A 16,546-nucleotide genomic window follows, 5' to 3' on the forward strand; every position below is an offset into this window, starting at 1 on the left:
GCTTTCCCCACTCAAGTAGACTATATCACATTCAAAGTCCTGGAGAGCGTTAGCCAGCTCCTCTAAAATTATCCACTGATCAGCTTTGAGGTCTAGGTGACAGAGTTGCAGTCAGTGGCCATCTTTATTCCAGGAGATGAGTTATTATATAATAAGTGCTGTTCCACCTGGTAGAGACATCTTGGACAAGTTTGTGCTCTTGGGTCCCCATCTGTTTCTGCTTGGTCTTCCACTTGCTTGAAGCCAGTTCACTTCATTTAAAGTGTTCTACAAGACACCTTCCTGCTCCAAGTGCTTTACTGATCTAAGGGTGTTTCAGTGCATTATAGATTACCAACTGAAAAGTGTGGCCTACACTGCGGATGAACATCCACCCATGTTTTTCCTGCAAGATGTTAGCAGCCAGGACGACATTGGACCCATTGTCATGAACAAATGCCACAAGTTTTCTTGCCAGGATTGGTTCCTGCCTTGTGCCCTGTGTTGGCTGGGATTGGCTCCAGCAGACCCCCGTGACCCTGTGTTCGGATTCAGCGGGTTGGAAAATGGATGGATCTCAAACTTTTCCACAGCCTGCTCAATCCATGCGGCAATGTTTGTCCCAGTGTGTCGTTCTTCTAATGGCATGGTTGTGAGGCTGAAGCTAATGAGCTTCCAATCATCACTTATAAAGTGGCAAGTGATACCAAGAAAAGCCTCTGTGGCAACACTGGTCCAGGCATCAGCTGTCAGGGCAATCTAGGCTGATTTAAGAACAGTTTTCATCAGAGTAATAGCAGATTCATACATTCCCTCAACGAGCTTTGTAAAATGAGTTCTGGAGGGTACGGTGTAGCCTGGATGAAATGTGTTGATTATCTGCTTTAAGCGCTGATTATCTGCTTTAAGCGGTGATCTTCAACCATAGATATAGGTCGCATATCATTGACAATCATTTTCAGAATGCTTTCTGTAAACACTTCAGCCATTTGAGCAGTGCAAGAGCCTCTCTTCAGGATAAACTCGTCTACACGTCTTTGCTTAGTACCACTGAAACTTAAAGAGCAACAGAGAAAGATGTTTTAATCATCACACTCTGAATGAAAAGTGTTGTAGTTTATCACATCCTGTACTATATTATGCCAAAATAAAAAAATAACAGACTAAAATATGTAACAAGCTAATTACTTGATATGCTCCTTAATTGTATTCTTTGTGGTGGTTGATTATGCAGCCAAAGTGCAGAAATGTTTATTTGGCATCTTTTATAATGAGACAGTGTGAGTAACATAAGAAGCAACTAAATATCAAGCAAAGTCCCCAGCATATATACTAGTAAAATAAATAGGGTAGTGCATCAGTGAGGCAAACATACCGGGGGGGAGATCATAGATTTAATATGGGAATGTCAGCAAGGAATATAAAAGGGACAAGGTGGATCTTCATTTTGAATTTCACTTTTATAACTCTGTGAGCTTTACAGATATAAGCAGAAATCGCCAGTATGTTAGAGCCACAAAGCTGAATGAACATTTGCCAAGTGTTCTGCCTACAAGGAGACAGATTTTTTTTTTAAATTTAGGGACCGAAAGGTGAGGCATAGTGAATAAACAAGCCAAGATTATTTTTTTTTCTATCTCTATCTCTATCTCTAAAAAAAAGTTGGGACGCTAAACAAATTGTGAATAAAAACTGAATGCAATGATGTGGAGATGGCAAATGTCTATTTTATTTGTAATAGAACGTAGATGACAGATCAAATGTTTAATCCGAGTAAATGTATCATTTTAAAGAAAAATATGTTGATTCAAAATTTCACGGTGTCAACAAATCCCAAAAAAGTTGGGACAAGTAGCAATAAGAGGCTGGAAAAAGTAAATTTGAGCATAACGAAGAGCTGGAAGACCAATAAACACTAATTAGGTCAATTGGCAACATGATTGGGTATAAAAAGAGCTTCTCAGAGTGGCAGTGTCTCTCAGAAGGCAAGATGGGTAGAGGATCACCAATTCCCACAATGTTGCACAGAAAGATAGTGAAGCAATATCAGAAAGGTGTTACCCAGCGAAAAATTGCAAAGACTTTGCATCTATCATCATCAACTGTGCATAACATCATCAGAAGATTCAGAGAATCTGGAACAATCTCTGTGCGTAAGGGTCAAGGCCGTAAAACCATACTGGATGCCTGTGATCTCCGGGCCCTTAAACGACACTGCACCACAAACAGGAATGCTACTGTAAAGGAAATCACAGAATGGGCTCAGGAATACTTCCAGAAACCATTGTCAGTGAACACAATCCACCGTGCCATCCGCCGTTGCCAGCTGAAACTCTACAGTGCAAAGAAGAAGCCATTTCTAAGCAAGATCCACAAGCTCAGACATTGTCACTGGGCCAGGGATCATTTAAAATGGAGTGTGGCAAAATGGAAGACTGTTCTGTGGTCAGACGAGTCACGATTCGAAGTTCTTTTTGGAAATCTGGGATGCCATGTCATCCGGACCAAAGAGGACAAGGACAACCCAAGTTGTTATCAACGCTCAGTTCAGAAGCCTGCATCTCTGATGGTATGGGGTTGCATGAGTGGGTGTGGTATGGGCAGCTTGCATGTCTGGAAAGGCACCATCAATGCAGAAAAATATATTCAGGTTCTAGAACAACATATGCTCCCATCTAGACGTCATCTCTTTCAGAGAAGACCCTGCATTTTTCAACAAGATAATGCCAGACCACATTCTGCATCAATCACAACATCATGGCTGCGTAGGAGAAGGATCCGGTACTGAAATGGCCAGTCTGCAGTCCAGATCTTTCACCTATAGAGAACATTTGGCGCATCATAAAGAGGAAGGTGCGACAAAGAAGGCCCAAGACGATTGAACAGTTAGAGGCCTTTATTAGACAAGAATGGGAGAGCATTCCTATTTCTAAACTTGAGAAACTGGTCTCCTCGGTTCCCAGACGTCTGTTGAGTGTTGTAAGAAGAAGGGGAGATGCCACACAGTGGTGAAAATGGCCTTGTCCCAACTTTTTTGGGATTTGTTGACACCATGAAATTCTGAATGAACATATTTTTCCCTTAAAATTATACATTTTCTCAGTTTAAACTTTTGATCCGTGATTTATGTTCTATTCTGAATAAAATATTAGAAGTTGGCACCTCCACATCATAGCATTCAGTTTTATTCACGATTTGTATAGTGTCCCAACTTTTTTGGAATCCGGTTTCTATCTATCTAATCTATCTAATCTATCTTATCTATCTTATCTATCTTATCTATCTTATCTATCTATCTATCTATCTATCTATCTATCTATCTATCTATCTATCTATCTATCTATCTATCTATCTATCCTGCTCAAAAGAATTAAAGGACCACTTTTTAATCAGAGTATAGCATAAAGTCAATGAAACTTATGGGATATTAATCTGGTCAGTTAAGTAGCAGAGGGGGTTGTTAATCAGTTTCAGCTGCTGTGGTGTTAATGAAATTAACAACAGATGCACTAGAGGGGCAACAATGAGATGACCCCCAAAACTGGAATGGTTTAACAGGTGGAGGCCACTGACATTTTTCCCTCCTCATCTTTTCTGACTGTTTCTTCACTAGTTTTGCATTTGGCTACAGTCAGTGTCACTACTGGTAGCATGAGGCGATACCTGGACCCTACAGAGGTTGCACAGGTAGTCCAACTTCTCCAGGATGGCACATCAATACATGTCATTGCCAGAAGGTTTGCTGTGTCTCCCTGCACAGTCTCAAGGGCATGGAGGAGATTCTAGGAGACAAGCAGTTACTCTAGGAGAGCTGGAGAGGGCCATAGAAGGTCCATAACCCATCAGCCGGACCAGTATCTGCTCCTTTGGGCAAGGAGGAACAGGATGAGCACTGCCAGAGCCCTACAAAATGACCTCCAGCAGGCCACTGGTGTGAATGTCTCTGACCAAACAACCAGAAAGACTTCATGAGGGTGACCCAAGGGCCCCATGTCCTCTAATGAGCCCTGAGCTCACTGCCCAGCAGCATGCAGCTCGATTGGCATTCGCCATAGAATACCAGAATTGGCAGATGCACCACTGGTGCCCTGTGCTTTTTACAGATGATAGCAGGTTCACCCTGAGCACGTGACAGAAGTGAAAGGGTCTGGAGAAGCCATGGAGAACATTATGCTGCCTGTAACATCATTCAGCATGAGCAGTTTGGTGGTGGGTTAATGATTGTCTGGGAGGCATATACATGGAGGGTCACACAGACCGCTACAGGCTTGACAAAGGCACCTTGGCTGCCATTAGGTATCAGGATGAAATCCTTGGACCCATTGTCAGACCCTATGCTGGTACAGTGGCTCCTGGTGCACGACAATTCCTGGCCTCATGTGATGAGAGTATGCAGGCAGTTCCTGGAGGATGAAGGAATTGATACCATTGACTGGCCACCACACTTTCCTGACCTAAATCCAATAGAACACCTCTGGGACATTGTTTTGGTCCATCCAATGCCACCAGGTTGCACCTCAGACTGTCCAGGAGCTCAGTGATGCCCTGGTCCAGATCTGGGAGGAGATCCCCCACAACACCATCTGTCATCTCATTAGAAGCATGCACGGATGTTGTCAGGCATGTATACAAGAACACAGAGGCCATACAAAGTGCTGCGTACAATTTTGAGTTGCTGCAATTAAATTTTGGCAAAATGGACTAGCCTGCCACATAATTTTTCACTCTGATTTTTGGGGCGTCTTTGAATTCAGGGCTCTGTAGGTTGATCATTTTCATTTCCATCAAACGATGTGGCATCCTTTCGTTCCTAACACAATACCCAGTCTATATCAGTATAGATATCCAGGAGGATTTCTTTTTCCCCATTGAGATCTGATGTGTTTTCAAAGTGTTCCTTTAATTTTTTTGAGCAGTTTATATCTCTCTCTCTCTCTCTCTATATATATATATATATATATATATATATATAAATAATACACACAGTGGTGTGAAAAACTATTTGCCCCCTTCCTGATTTCTTATTCTTTTGCATATTTGTCACACAAAATGTTTCTGATCATCAAACACATTTAACCATTAGTCAAATATAACACAAGTAAACACAAAATGCAGTTTTTAAATGATGGTTTTATTATTTAGGGAGAAAAAATCCAAATCTACATGGCCTGCGTAAAAAGTAATTGCCCCTTGTTAAAAATAACCTAACTGTGGTGTATCACACCTGAGTTCAATTTCCGTAGCCACCCCCAGGCCTGATTACTGCCACACCTGTTTCAATCAAAAAATCACTTAAATAGGAGCTGCCTGACACAGAGAAGTAGACCAAAAGCACATTAAAAGCTAGACATCATGCCAAGATCCAAAGAAATTCAGGAACAAATGAGAAAAGGAGTAATTGAGATCTATCAGTCTGGTAAAGGTTATAAAGCCATTTCTAAAGCTTTGGGACTCCAGCGAACCACAGTGAGAGCCATTATCCACAAATGGCAAAAACATGGAACAGTGGTGAACCTTCCCAGGAGTGGCCGGCCAACCAAAATTACCCCAAGAGCGCAGAGACGACTCATCTGAGAGGTCACAAAGACCCCAGGACAACGTCTAAAGAACTGCAGGCCTCACTTGCCTCAATTAAGGTCAGTGTTCACGATTCCACCATAAGAAAGAGACTGGGCAAAAACGGCCTGCATGGCAGATTTCCAAGACGCAAACCACTGTTAAGCAAAAAGAACATTAGGGCTCGTCTCAATTTTGCTAAGAAACATCTCAATGATTGCCAAGACTTTTGGGAAAATACCTTGTGGACTGATGAGACAAAAGTTGAACTTTTTGGAAGGCAAATGTCCCGTTACATCTGCCGTAAAAGGAACACAGCATTTCAGAAAAAGAACATCATACCAACAGTAAAATATGGTGGTGGTAGTGTGATGGTCTGGGGTTGTTTTGCTGCTTCAGGTCCTGGAAGGCTTGCTGTGATAGATGGAACCATGAATTCTACTGTCTACCAAAAAATCCTGAAGGAGAAGGTGCTGCAACAGGACAATGACCCAAAACACACCAGCAAATCCACCTCTGAATGGCTGAAGAAAACCAAAATGAAGACTTTGGAGTGGCCTAGTCAAAGTCCTGACCTGAATCCAGTTGAGATGCTATGGCATGACCTTAAAAAGGCAGTTCATGCTAGAAAACCCTCAAAATAAAGCTGAATTACAACAATTCTGCAAAGATGAGTGGGCCAAAATTCCTCCAGACCGCTGTAAAAGACTCATTACAAGTTATCGCAAACACTTGATTGCAGTTATTGCTGCAATGGGTGGCCCAACCAGTTATTAAGTTCAGGGGGCAATTACTTTTTCACACAGGGCCATGTAGGTTTGGATTTTTTCTCCTAAATAATAAAACCATCATTTAAAAACTGCATTTTGTGTTTACTTGTGTTATATTTGACTAATGGTTAAATGTGTTTGATGATCAGAAACATTTTGTGTGACAAACATGCAAAAGAATAAGAAATCAGGAAGGGGGCAAATAGTTTTTCACACCACTGTATATCTATATCTATATAGATATATCTATATATATATCTATCTATATCTATATATATATATATATATCTCTATATATATATCTATCTCTATATATATATATATATATATATATATATATATATATATATATATATATATATATATATATATATATACATCTGTGTATATATTCTTTATACAGAAGGTAAAAATGAGGAAAGCATGCATGCCAACGATTAGAGCTTTTATATGTGATCTCCTGAAGAAAATGTAGTCAGGTCAGCTGTATGATTAAATGTAAAAAAAAAATAAACGGAGGCCTTACAGTTACAGTCTCTGTTTTTTTTTAAAAAAGCCTTTGAAGAAAGGGAGAAACAACCAGATGATGTGTTCATCTGCGTTCACTTTCCTCTGCAGGGTTTTACAGTTATAGTTGCTGCCATGTCCAAACCAGACTGTGATTCAGCTGCTCAGGACATTTCTGTAGTGCACCTGTAGAAGGTGGTGAGGAGAGTGGATTGTTCTCTTCAGCCATCATAGGAAGTGGAAATGCTGTTGTGCCCTCTTGTCTAATAAGAGTTCTGCAGTATTACATCCAGATGTTTGGTACTTTTCACCGTCACAACAATGGAGCCATAGATTTTCTGTGGTGTGCACAGATCTAGTTCTGGACAGATCTTGTCAACAATCACCTCTTTTGTTTTGACTACATTAAGAGACAAATTGTGTTAATTTCCTCTCTGTATGCAGACATATTGTTGTTGCTTATGAGGCGCAGTACAATCGTGTCATTAGCAAATTTTGATGACATGGTGTTAGTTGAGCTTAGCAGTACAAATTGTGGGGTGAAGGCACAAATCTTATCCCAAGTGCTCAGTGAAGTTGTGCTCCAGGTATTGGCACTGATCTGAATTGACTGGGGTTGCTGTGTCAGGAAGTCCACAATACAGTTGCAGAGACAGATGCACAAGCTCAGGTCACAATTGCCTCGACGGAGTGCTGAGCTAAGGTCGATGAACATCTTCCCTAGATGAGCGAATGAGATAGTGTCTTCAGTTAAACCAGTTAAATCAGTATGTAAATTGGAGAAGGTCCAGTAAGTAGAGGAGATTTGCCTAAAGGTGACAAGCCTCTTATAACACTTGATGTGGGTGCCAAAGGGTTATAATCATGTTGACATATCACAGCTAATTTTTTAGGTGCGGAAATAATGATTGTGACTTTGAACCACAACTGATTACTGATGGACTCGGGGAGATGTTGAGCATGTCTGTAAGAACATCAGCCAGCTGCTCTTTACATTCCCTGAGCATATATCCAGGTATGTTATCCAGTCCAGCAGCCTAACATGGGATGACTGTATATAAAATTCTTTTCATTTTAGCCAAGGACAAACTACATTATAATTGAGATTAGCGACGGGTTCCTTGCAGGCTCATTATTGTCTGAATCAAAACGTGTATAGAAGTTATTTAGCATGTTAGGTAGGGAAGTGTCCTGGTCACAGTCATGGTGTGGACGTATTAACCTTAGTGTTCTACGTATGTGCCTTGACATAGGCACTGTATGTCTTAGGGATCCAGATAAAGCCTTCAAATTATCTGTAGCTACTGTTTTATGAGGAACTGTTCTTCCACCTCCACTGCTGCAGGGAAAACTCAGAACTGCCTAAAAACATTCTCATCTTTCCTTGGGGCGGTTTTGGACAATTGTTCAACTTTTCTGAGGTGTGAATCCTAGATATGCTCACCAATACACCTGAGACACCTAACAATACCTACTTTGTCTATGGCCATTAAGCTTTTTTGTTGCTGAATTTGGATTGATGTGGAGTGTGTTACTTGGCCTATATTTTACCTGATGTGACTGTTCATTCAGGCCCTGTTCCACCTCCTGTTCAGATTAAATGTACCTCCATCTAGAGTTCATGAAATAATCAGTAATGGTGGCAGAATGGAGCAATTTTTCTGCCACACATTTTTTGGGCCTGCAGCCAGAGCACGCATAAATAAACTTGCCAATGCACTACAACAAGTGACTAATCTTACTTCTGAGTCCCTTAAGAACTTTCAGCTGAGGCTCTTCTTACAAGAGCTGTGACTTTGCAAAACTGTATGGCCCTGCATATGCTTTTGGCAGCCCAGGGATGTACCCACAAGGTGATGGGGCAGAAATGTTGCTCTTACATTCTGGACACTTCTCACAGCACATCTGACCTGCCTTACAAGATTCTTCACAAGGCTGATCCAGTTTTTGCTCCAATTGGACATCAGAACAGAATACTGACTGGTTTGAAAAAATGATTTCTTTTTGCACAGCCTAGAAAAGCAGTCTTTGTTACATTAATAATTTTGTAATCATCATTTGATTATGCTACTGTATCTTTAAATGTACTTTGTGAGTCTTTATGCCACTTGTTACCAAAGTCATGGTAAACAATTCTGCTTCCCCTCACGATACTTGAAATGTTTCCCTGTCACTTGAAGTACTTTATGCTAATGTTCCTTCCTGAATCAGTCACTTGAAGTAAATAACTGATTATTGTTCAAGAAGAACAAAAGAGGGGATTATAAAAGTCAATTTCGTCTGATAAATATGATTTTCACAAATTGATTATATATTGATCATATTAAATGACTTCTGTCCTTGGTAATTGTTCTCTTTTGCCTTTAGCACTCTAAAAAAGCATTTTAATAAAAGCCTTTTTATCTGTGACCCAGTCCTGCAGCTACTTCAGCAAAAGGACAAGCATTGATAAGAGAACCAGTATAATCTAGTACAGCAGAATCCTGACTGCAGGGTCCTGTTTATCAGTAACTAGCAAGGACATGAGAAATTAAACTAATTACACACTTCTGTAATTTTACAAGTGTACTTAAGAAGTATTACCAACATCTTTATGTCAGTAGTGTCTTTGCATGTACTGAGGGGCTCTACCTATGTGTAGATAAAGGTGGTATTCTCATCCTGGACTGGTTTCGTGATCTGACTGTGACAGTTATGTATGATAGATTACATGCTGATAGAAATTTGGTAGAGGCCTGACATACCTAACTTAAGGTATATGTGAAGACCATTTGCAGTTTGTTTATGGTTCCTCAAGCACCTGGTTAGAATTGGGACTAGTCAACAAGTGTACACCAATGACTATTGCTGAAGAGGATTCTCTCAGCAGATAGATGGTAGGCATTTTACTATGTAAAAGTTCTCAGTGGTCATTAGTAGCATGAGACTACCATAACTTTTGAATAACATTCATCCTTTATGTAAATGCATAAAACACCACCGTGGATTTGCCAGCAAGTGAAGCTTGTCTCTCTGCTTAGAAGGAGGTTAGTCTGTCTATCCAATTGGCTAAGTCTTTAATGTTGCCATGTTTCCTTGAAATTAAAAACGCAGCAATCCCTAATTTCATGATGAATAATCCAATGAATCCTAAAGAAATCTAGTGGGTTTTTTTTTCTTTAACAAGGAGCAAATATTTGATAGAATAATGGACAATAGAGCTGGTTGGCTATGTAAGGCCTTTATTCTGGCACAGATAAGCAGTCAGTTACCTCACTTTTGCTTCCTCTTATGGCACTTACAGGTCCACTTCTGTCTGCCACATATGTTGATCACAGGCATAGAGCTTGGTTTTTGTAACAAAACAAGGGTACATAGCATCTCCATCAACATGTTCAGCAGGTAGTTTGTGCATTTTTCCCAGTCTCTAGCAAATTGTGTCAGATGTAAATGTGAATGCTGATGGCTGTGGCTGTTAATTTGTGATTTATTTTTGTGACTTGCTTGAGAATCATGAACAAAAACTATCATTTTGTACTATATTCAGTGGATCTAAATGTAAGTTGGTGCCTAAATGCATTAGAGGTCTGTCCAGTCAAAATAGGTGCTCTCTTACTTTAATTGAGTTGTAACAAGGTGCTACTAGGTCTATATAGTTTTTCCATTTAGTTTTTTATTTTTCAAGTTTGAACATTGATAGGACCAGTCAAGAGTTTTTTTTCATGATGTATGTCTTCGGCATTTTGGTTCCCGAATGCTGTTTTATACCTAGTTACTGAAAGAAAGTTTTCATACTAATATATATATTTTTTTTGTTTTTTACAGTTCTTCACACAGTACATCTTATTCTGCAGTCTGTCACTAAGAATAGTACACAGGCTGTTTATGCATTAATCTTTTCCATCTGCTTAACTAACTTGCAATTGAAATATGACGGTTTGTGTTCTTTTGTGTAACTCTTCACTATTTTGTATGAAAAACTGCACATTTCAGTGGCCGGTATTTGTTTTTAAATCCTAACCCCAAAAACTTTCATGAAACTGACCAGAAACATAGCTAAATATAATTTTATATTATTTTACAAATGTTGCAGCTAACCTAGGTCATGACTTTTCAGTACTTTTTTACTTGATGCATCTGCAATAGCAAAAGTGACACTAGATGTAGCACAACGCCACCACTCATGTTCACTGGGTTTTCCAAAGTGATGAATTTTGAGAAGAGGCTGGTTACATGAGTGTGACAATGATGAGGAAAGTGTTGAATATGATGCAGCAGATCCTTAAAGTGCAAGATAGACATACAAAAAATAATTAAAGTACATCTCTTCATCATGTACATAGGTCCTTTACTCATGAGAATATTATACTTGTTGCCCCTTTACCACATTTGGTCTGACACCCCACATTCTCTTTTTCCTCTTAAAGCCAGTCATAATGGGCTCAACTCTTCTTCCATTAGCAGAGTCCCTCTCCAACTGTTGTGACTAGAAGAATATCATCGCTCTGATTGAACAGGTTGTGACAAGTGAATAAGCATTGCTTTGCTCACTGACCTCATGGAAGTATAAATCAGTCTTTACTTGGACAGCAGCAGGCAATACTTCTATATAATAATGCCATCTTTTTTTGTTTTTGGAGTGGCAGGAATAATCTATTGTAGTAACGATTATATGTGTTTTTTTTTTCCTTTCCTGATGATCATAACAGTGTGTAGATTTCAAAAATACGTGGTTATATTATGTGAAAAAAAGAGTGAGGAGAAAATACTTGTATGTGTACATCTAAGTAGTTGATGCTTAGATGTTAAAGACTTCATTCCTCATAATTGATTTGAAAAATACTCTAAGTATCAAGAACATACTAGGGTCCTACTTTAGTCCTTCTTTTTGTCTTCCTTTAGCCGCAGGCCCCTCTCTTCCGTGTTCTGTTTTGTAGCAACTTTAATTATGCTGCAGGCATATGCTGTAGGCAGAAGGGATATATTAAAGTGGAGTGCTGGATATTGACATCGCTCAGAGATTTGCATGCTTGCCTTTGCTACAGTCTATGTTGTTGTCAACTTGATTTACTGATTTTGTTTTGTTGCCCCCTCCTTCCCCCATGTCAATTTTTTTTTGTCCTTGGCTTTCTTCTTAGGATTATTCAGTTTGTTTAGGGTTTTCTTTTTGTCAATATATTCTGTTTTTGATCCCTTGTTTGTTTTCAAACACTTCCTTCTTATTTATTATGTGTGTGTATGACCCCTTGCCTGCTTTTTGTATTTGCCTTTACAGGCTTATTTTAATGAATATTCATTGATATTTGTATCATGTCTGTCTCTTCAATGGTTTGAGTATTTTGTCAGACACACATCCAGCTCTGCTATGTAAAGCACAGCAGCCTGTATACTACAATCAAAGAATACAGATCAGGGTAAGATAGCTCCACAGTTTATGTGATAACATAGTCAATCCATATTTCTTCCTTTCAAGCAATGAAAATGCATTTAATTTGCTGTTCAGTCCTTGTGGAAAAATATTTAATAGGTAACTAGAGGACCATTAAGACTATGCATTGACCTTTTGAAATAGATTATTAATTTTGAATTTCATGATGACTTATGCTTCACAGATGGACAATGCAGCAATGTAAGACAGGCATTGTTACATAGAGAATAAGGAATTTGACTGTAATTCACAAAACTGCTAGCTCAGTTCCTGCATGTGACTCAGTATGTGCCCTGAGCAAGTCCCTTTCCTGTCTGATCCAAGTAAAAAAAAAAAGTAGTTATATAGTTGTACTAATTGCCTTGGGATTGCATTTGCTGTATGAAAGGTACTATATAAAATATTCATTTTTGCTTAATTTTGCTTGTAGTTCTGAAGAATGGCAAAAAGTCAGCAAAAGTGAAAGAGAGAAGCTGGGAGTTACAGTAGAGGATGATGGAGAGTTCTGGTGAGTAAAAACATTCTGACCACTATTTATGGATTTACTGTTTTTGACCCATGTATACTTTCTGATGATTAATCTATTTTTGTTTGTTTTTGTTTGAAATGCTTGAAATCACTGGAGAGGTGTGTTACACTCATCTGTTTTTCCTAGATGTAGTTATTTTATGAGCATGACCGGTAATTCGAGAGTTCACTAAGGGTGTTTCCCTTTTTGCTTTGTAATTTCTTTTTGTTTTATTATATTTTATGTATTCTTTTTCCGGTGAAACCTCTTAGGAAGCCAGTTATTTAACAGAATTGGATATCTGTTTGATTTTGTTCTCTCCTACATCATTGCATTGAGCTCATGATAGTACAGATGGATACAGAAATTAACTAAAATGGCTTTTCGGCCCCCAACAGACTTCATCCACAATTGTGGTGAGACCCTGTTTAGCACATAAAATTTAATGTTTTTATTTAGTGGTGTTTGCACAAGATAGTGTGTTTGGTTTTTGAAAGAGAAATAATTAGTGTTTGAATTTTAAATAGATCTTCGTATTAATATTGCAATTTACATTATTAATGAGAAGTGATTCTAGAAATTTGTAGTAACTCACTTCACTTCTTTCAAGAACCACAAAAGATGTTGAAACAGATTTTATATACTATAATGGCTTCTTTTGTGTGTGTGTGTGTATACAGTATATATTATCACCTCATTCCCAACCTGCCTAAAGTGGAGTAATTTAAGTATTTTGAGCTCTTGTTCACGAGTACGGGAAGAAGGAAGCAGGAGATTGACAGGCATGCTGGAGTAGTTTCAGCAGTTTTTCAGATGTTGCACCAGTAAGTCATGATAAAGAGAGAACTGAGCCGAAAGGATCTATATCCTTGGCCCTGACCTTTGCTCACAAGTCTTGAGTTTTTTACCAAAACAACTAGATTGTGGATATAAGCGGCAGAAATGAGTTTACTTTGCAGGGTGTCTGGGCTCCGCCTTAATCTAGGGAGGAGTGCAGACTTTCTGGACAAGCTAAAAGTAGAACCACTGTACTTCTGCTTTGAAAGGAACCAGTTAAGGTGGTTAAAATACCTCCTGGATGGCTTGCTGTGGAGATGTTTCCAGTATGTCCAACTGGGAGGATACCTTGGGGCAGGCCCAGGAAACACTGGATGGATTATATCTTTCAGTTGGTCTGGGAACACCTCAGACCTGGAGGAGGAGGTGGTGGGGGGAAAGGGGCGGCTGTGCATCTTTGTTTAGACTGCTGACCCAGTGACCTGGACCTAGATAAACAGCAGAAAATGAATGGATGGATGGTCAGTGATACTCTTTTTTGCTTTGCATCCTCCCCTACCATAACCTATTGTCTGTGGGGAAGCAGTGAAAGCTTTAGATTCGTGAAAAATTTCAATCTCTGATTTTCGACGGATCTCAACATTTTAGGGTCCTCTGATACTGAAAACATTGATATCTCGAAGGTGGGTTTGTGTCTGTCTGTCTGTGTGCCACAGTTTCTTGTGAGTGGTCAAGAACTAAAACAGCTTTTACCACGATAATCTCCATCACAGGAAAAAAACTCTCTTAATCTTCTATTGAGACTTCATCTTCTAGTTTTACCTTATTCTGTAAACACTCATTGGAGCTAGAGAAGGCAGATGTTCAGTGATCTTAAAGGACACATTTTGAAAAGCTTAAAAACTACTGTAGGTAATAGTTACATCCTTTGTGGTCATGATGCTAAACATTTAAAATTAATCAAGCATACTTGGATTGTTCATCTGCAGACATCCTAGTCTTTATTCTCTTATTCTCAAGAGGAGTTTTTTTATTTTTCTGTATAAAATTGCTCTTAATTATGATAAAATAATTCAGTTTGATGACTTTCCTATTCATATCAATTTGGAATTGGACTCACTTTAAGTTTAATATTTCTGGTTAAATCAGTATATTTTTTTCTAAATTGCAAATTATACACTCATAAAACCATATTATTGATTCAGATATCACCAATTAATATTCAAAATGTAATTATATCATATAATAATAAAATCATTTTATGTTATTATATGGTTAACTTTTCACCTACTCTTTACCTTACCAGTAAATGCTCACTTAAGAGCCAAAACTATGAAGAGTCTAAATAATAGTACTACTTAGAGTTATTGAAATTTTGACATTCATCAGCTAACATTTGGAGAATAATAATATATATGAGGGACATTCAAAACCTTCTGCACTTCTTTTTTAACTCTATGTATTAAAATTTCCAAAAACAAATTACATCACTTTTCTACATAATCACCTTCCTTTGTGATGCAATTTTCCCAGCATCGTACCAACTTTTAATGCCATCAGCAAAAAATGTTTTTGGTTGAGTGCGTAGCCACTGATGCTCCGCTGCTTTCACATCAGGGGTCCTTCTACATTCGTTGTGCTCGTGGCTGTAGCTGGACATCCGGAGAGCTCTGCAGCCGTCACACTAGTATGGCCATTTTCAAACATTTCAATCCACTCAGACCACTGTATGAGAGAGAACTTTATCCCCATTTTGAGCACACATGCGGAGATGAATTTGTGCTCCCAGTACACCTTCTTCCCACAAAAGCGTATATGACAGATTGTTGTTCCTCTTTGGTGCAATTTATACGTTTTGCAGCCATCTTTACCACAGGGTGACAACTCTTATACTAAACTGCAAGGGCAGATAGAACTAGTCACATGACACTCTCAGACACGACCAATTACTACTCCTCCTGCCTTCACCGTTTCCAACGAAAATATAAAAGTGTGGAAACTTTGAACAACTCTTGTATTAAGCTGAAAAATAAATAGGTTTGATTTTAAACAATCTCTTATATTAGAAATCCAGTAATTTGAGCATCAATATAAGAAAAAAATGTAAATGGCTTTTTTTTTTTTTGCACAGTATATACTGTATCAAGATGTAGTGAGAATCGATTTATAATCACATAGCAGCACCCTCAGTGCATGCAATTGTGAAATTCCTAGTGATTCTTGCCACAATGCTATGTAAACTTTGTCCTAAAAGTTATGTCTGAACCTGCTGAAAACCTATATCTATATGCCTAATAAAGAGATCTTGTCTGTGTGGTTTTAGGATGACCTTTGAGGACTTTTGCAAGTACTTCACTGACCTAATCCTGTGCCGTCTCATCAACACATCCTACCTAAGCATCCACAAAACTTGGGAAGAAGCTGTAATGAGAGCATCTTGGGTCCGACATGATGACCCTATAAAAAACCGCTCTGGGGGCTGTATCAACCATAAGTCTACTTTCCTGCAGAATCCACAGGTAAAATGCACTATTGCTTCCTGTGCTCTATCGTTGTAATTTGTGAGAAGCTGAGGGTTTTATATGGATATTTTTCAGGGCCCTTATTTTCAAAACCTATTTGTACCAGTTGACATCTTTCTAAACACATCATTGTGAAACTCAAATGAAAGTATTTCTGGCTTGTTTTTTCAAAACATCCAGTATTTCCCATTTATTTCTTGTTATTGGCAGAGTCACGTGGTTGTTTATATTATTAATGACCATTTGATAATCCATTAGCATCCCAGCATGAAGAAAATCTGCTACAGACAATCAGGCCTTCTTTTTTTTCTTTTGCTGTAATGCACTTCAACTACCATCAGCAGTAGATAGCATCTGACATTATATGAATGTTCAAAAAAGAAATGACATAATTTTGGTATACGATTCTGATAAGGGAGGATGTGCATAACTAATCAAGATGTGTTTTAGTCAAATCTGTTTTGATGTGAGGATTGTTCATTTAGCAGTATTTATTACTTCAGTTGAACACTGGTTATAT

At 38.6% G+C, this 16,546-nt stretch overlaps 1 protein-coding gene across 3 annotated transcripts in view; it reads left to right on the forward strand.

Annotated features, from left to right (window-relative positions):
* LOC120523176 (calpain-5-like) overlaps positions 1-16,546 on the forward strand; it is a 223,293-nt gene that overhangs the window by 158,630 nt on the left and 48,117 nt on the right. For all 3 annotated transcript variants that reach the window (XM_039744219.1, XM_039744220.1, XM_039744221.1), the window contains 2 exons: positions 12,650-12,727; positions 15,828-16,023. In XM_039744219.1, the coding sequence (XP_039600153.1) occupies positions 12,650-12,727; positions 15,828-16,023 (274 nt within the window). The remainder of the gene's footprint in view (positions 1-12,649; positions 12,728-15,827; positions 16,024-16,546) is intronic.

Source organism: Polypterus senegalus, chromosome 2 (genome assembly GCF_016835505.1).
Source record: "Polypterus senegalus isolate Bchr_013 chromosome 2, ASM1683550v1, whole genome shotgun sequence".
Classification (NCBI taxonomy): domain Eukaryota; kingdom Metazoa; phylum Chordata; class Cladistia; order Polypteriformes; family Polypteridae; genus Polypterus; species Polypterus senegalus.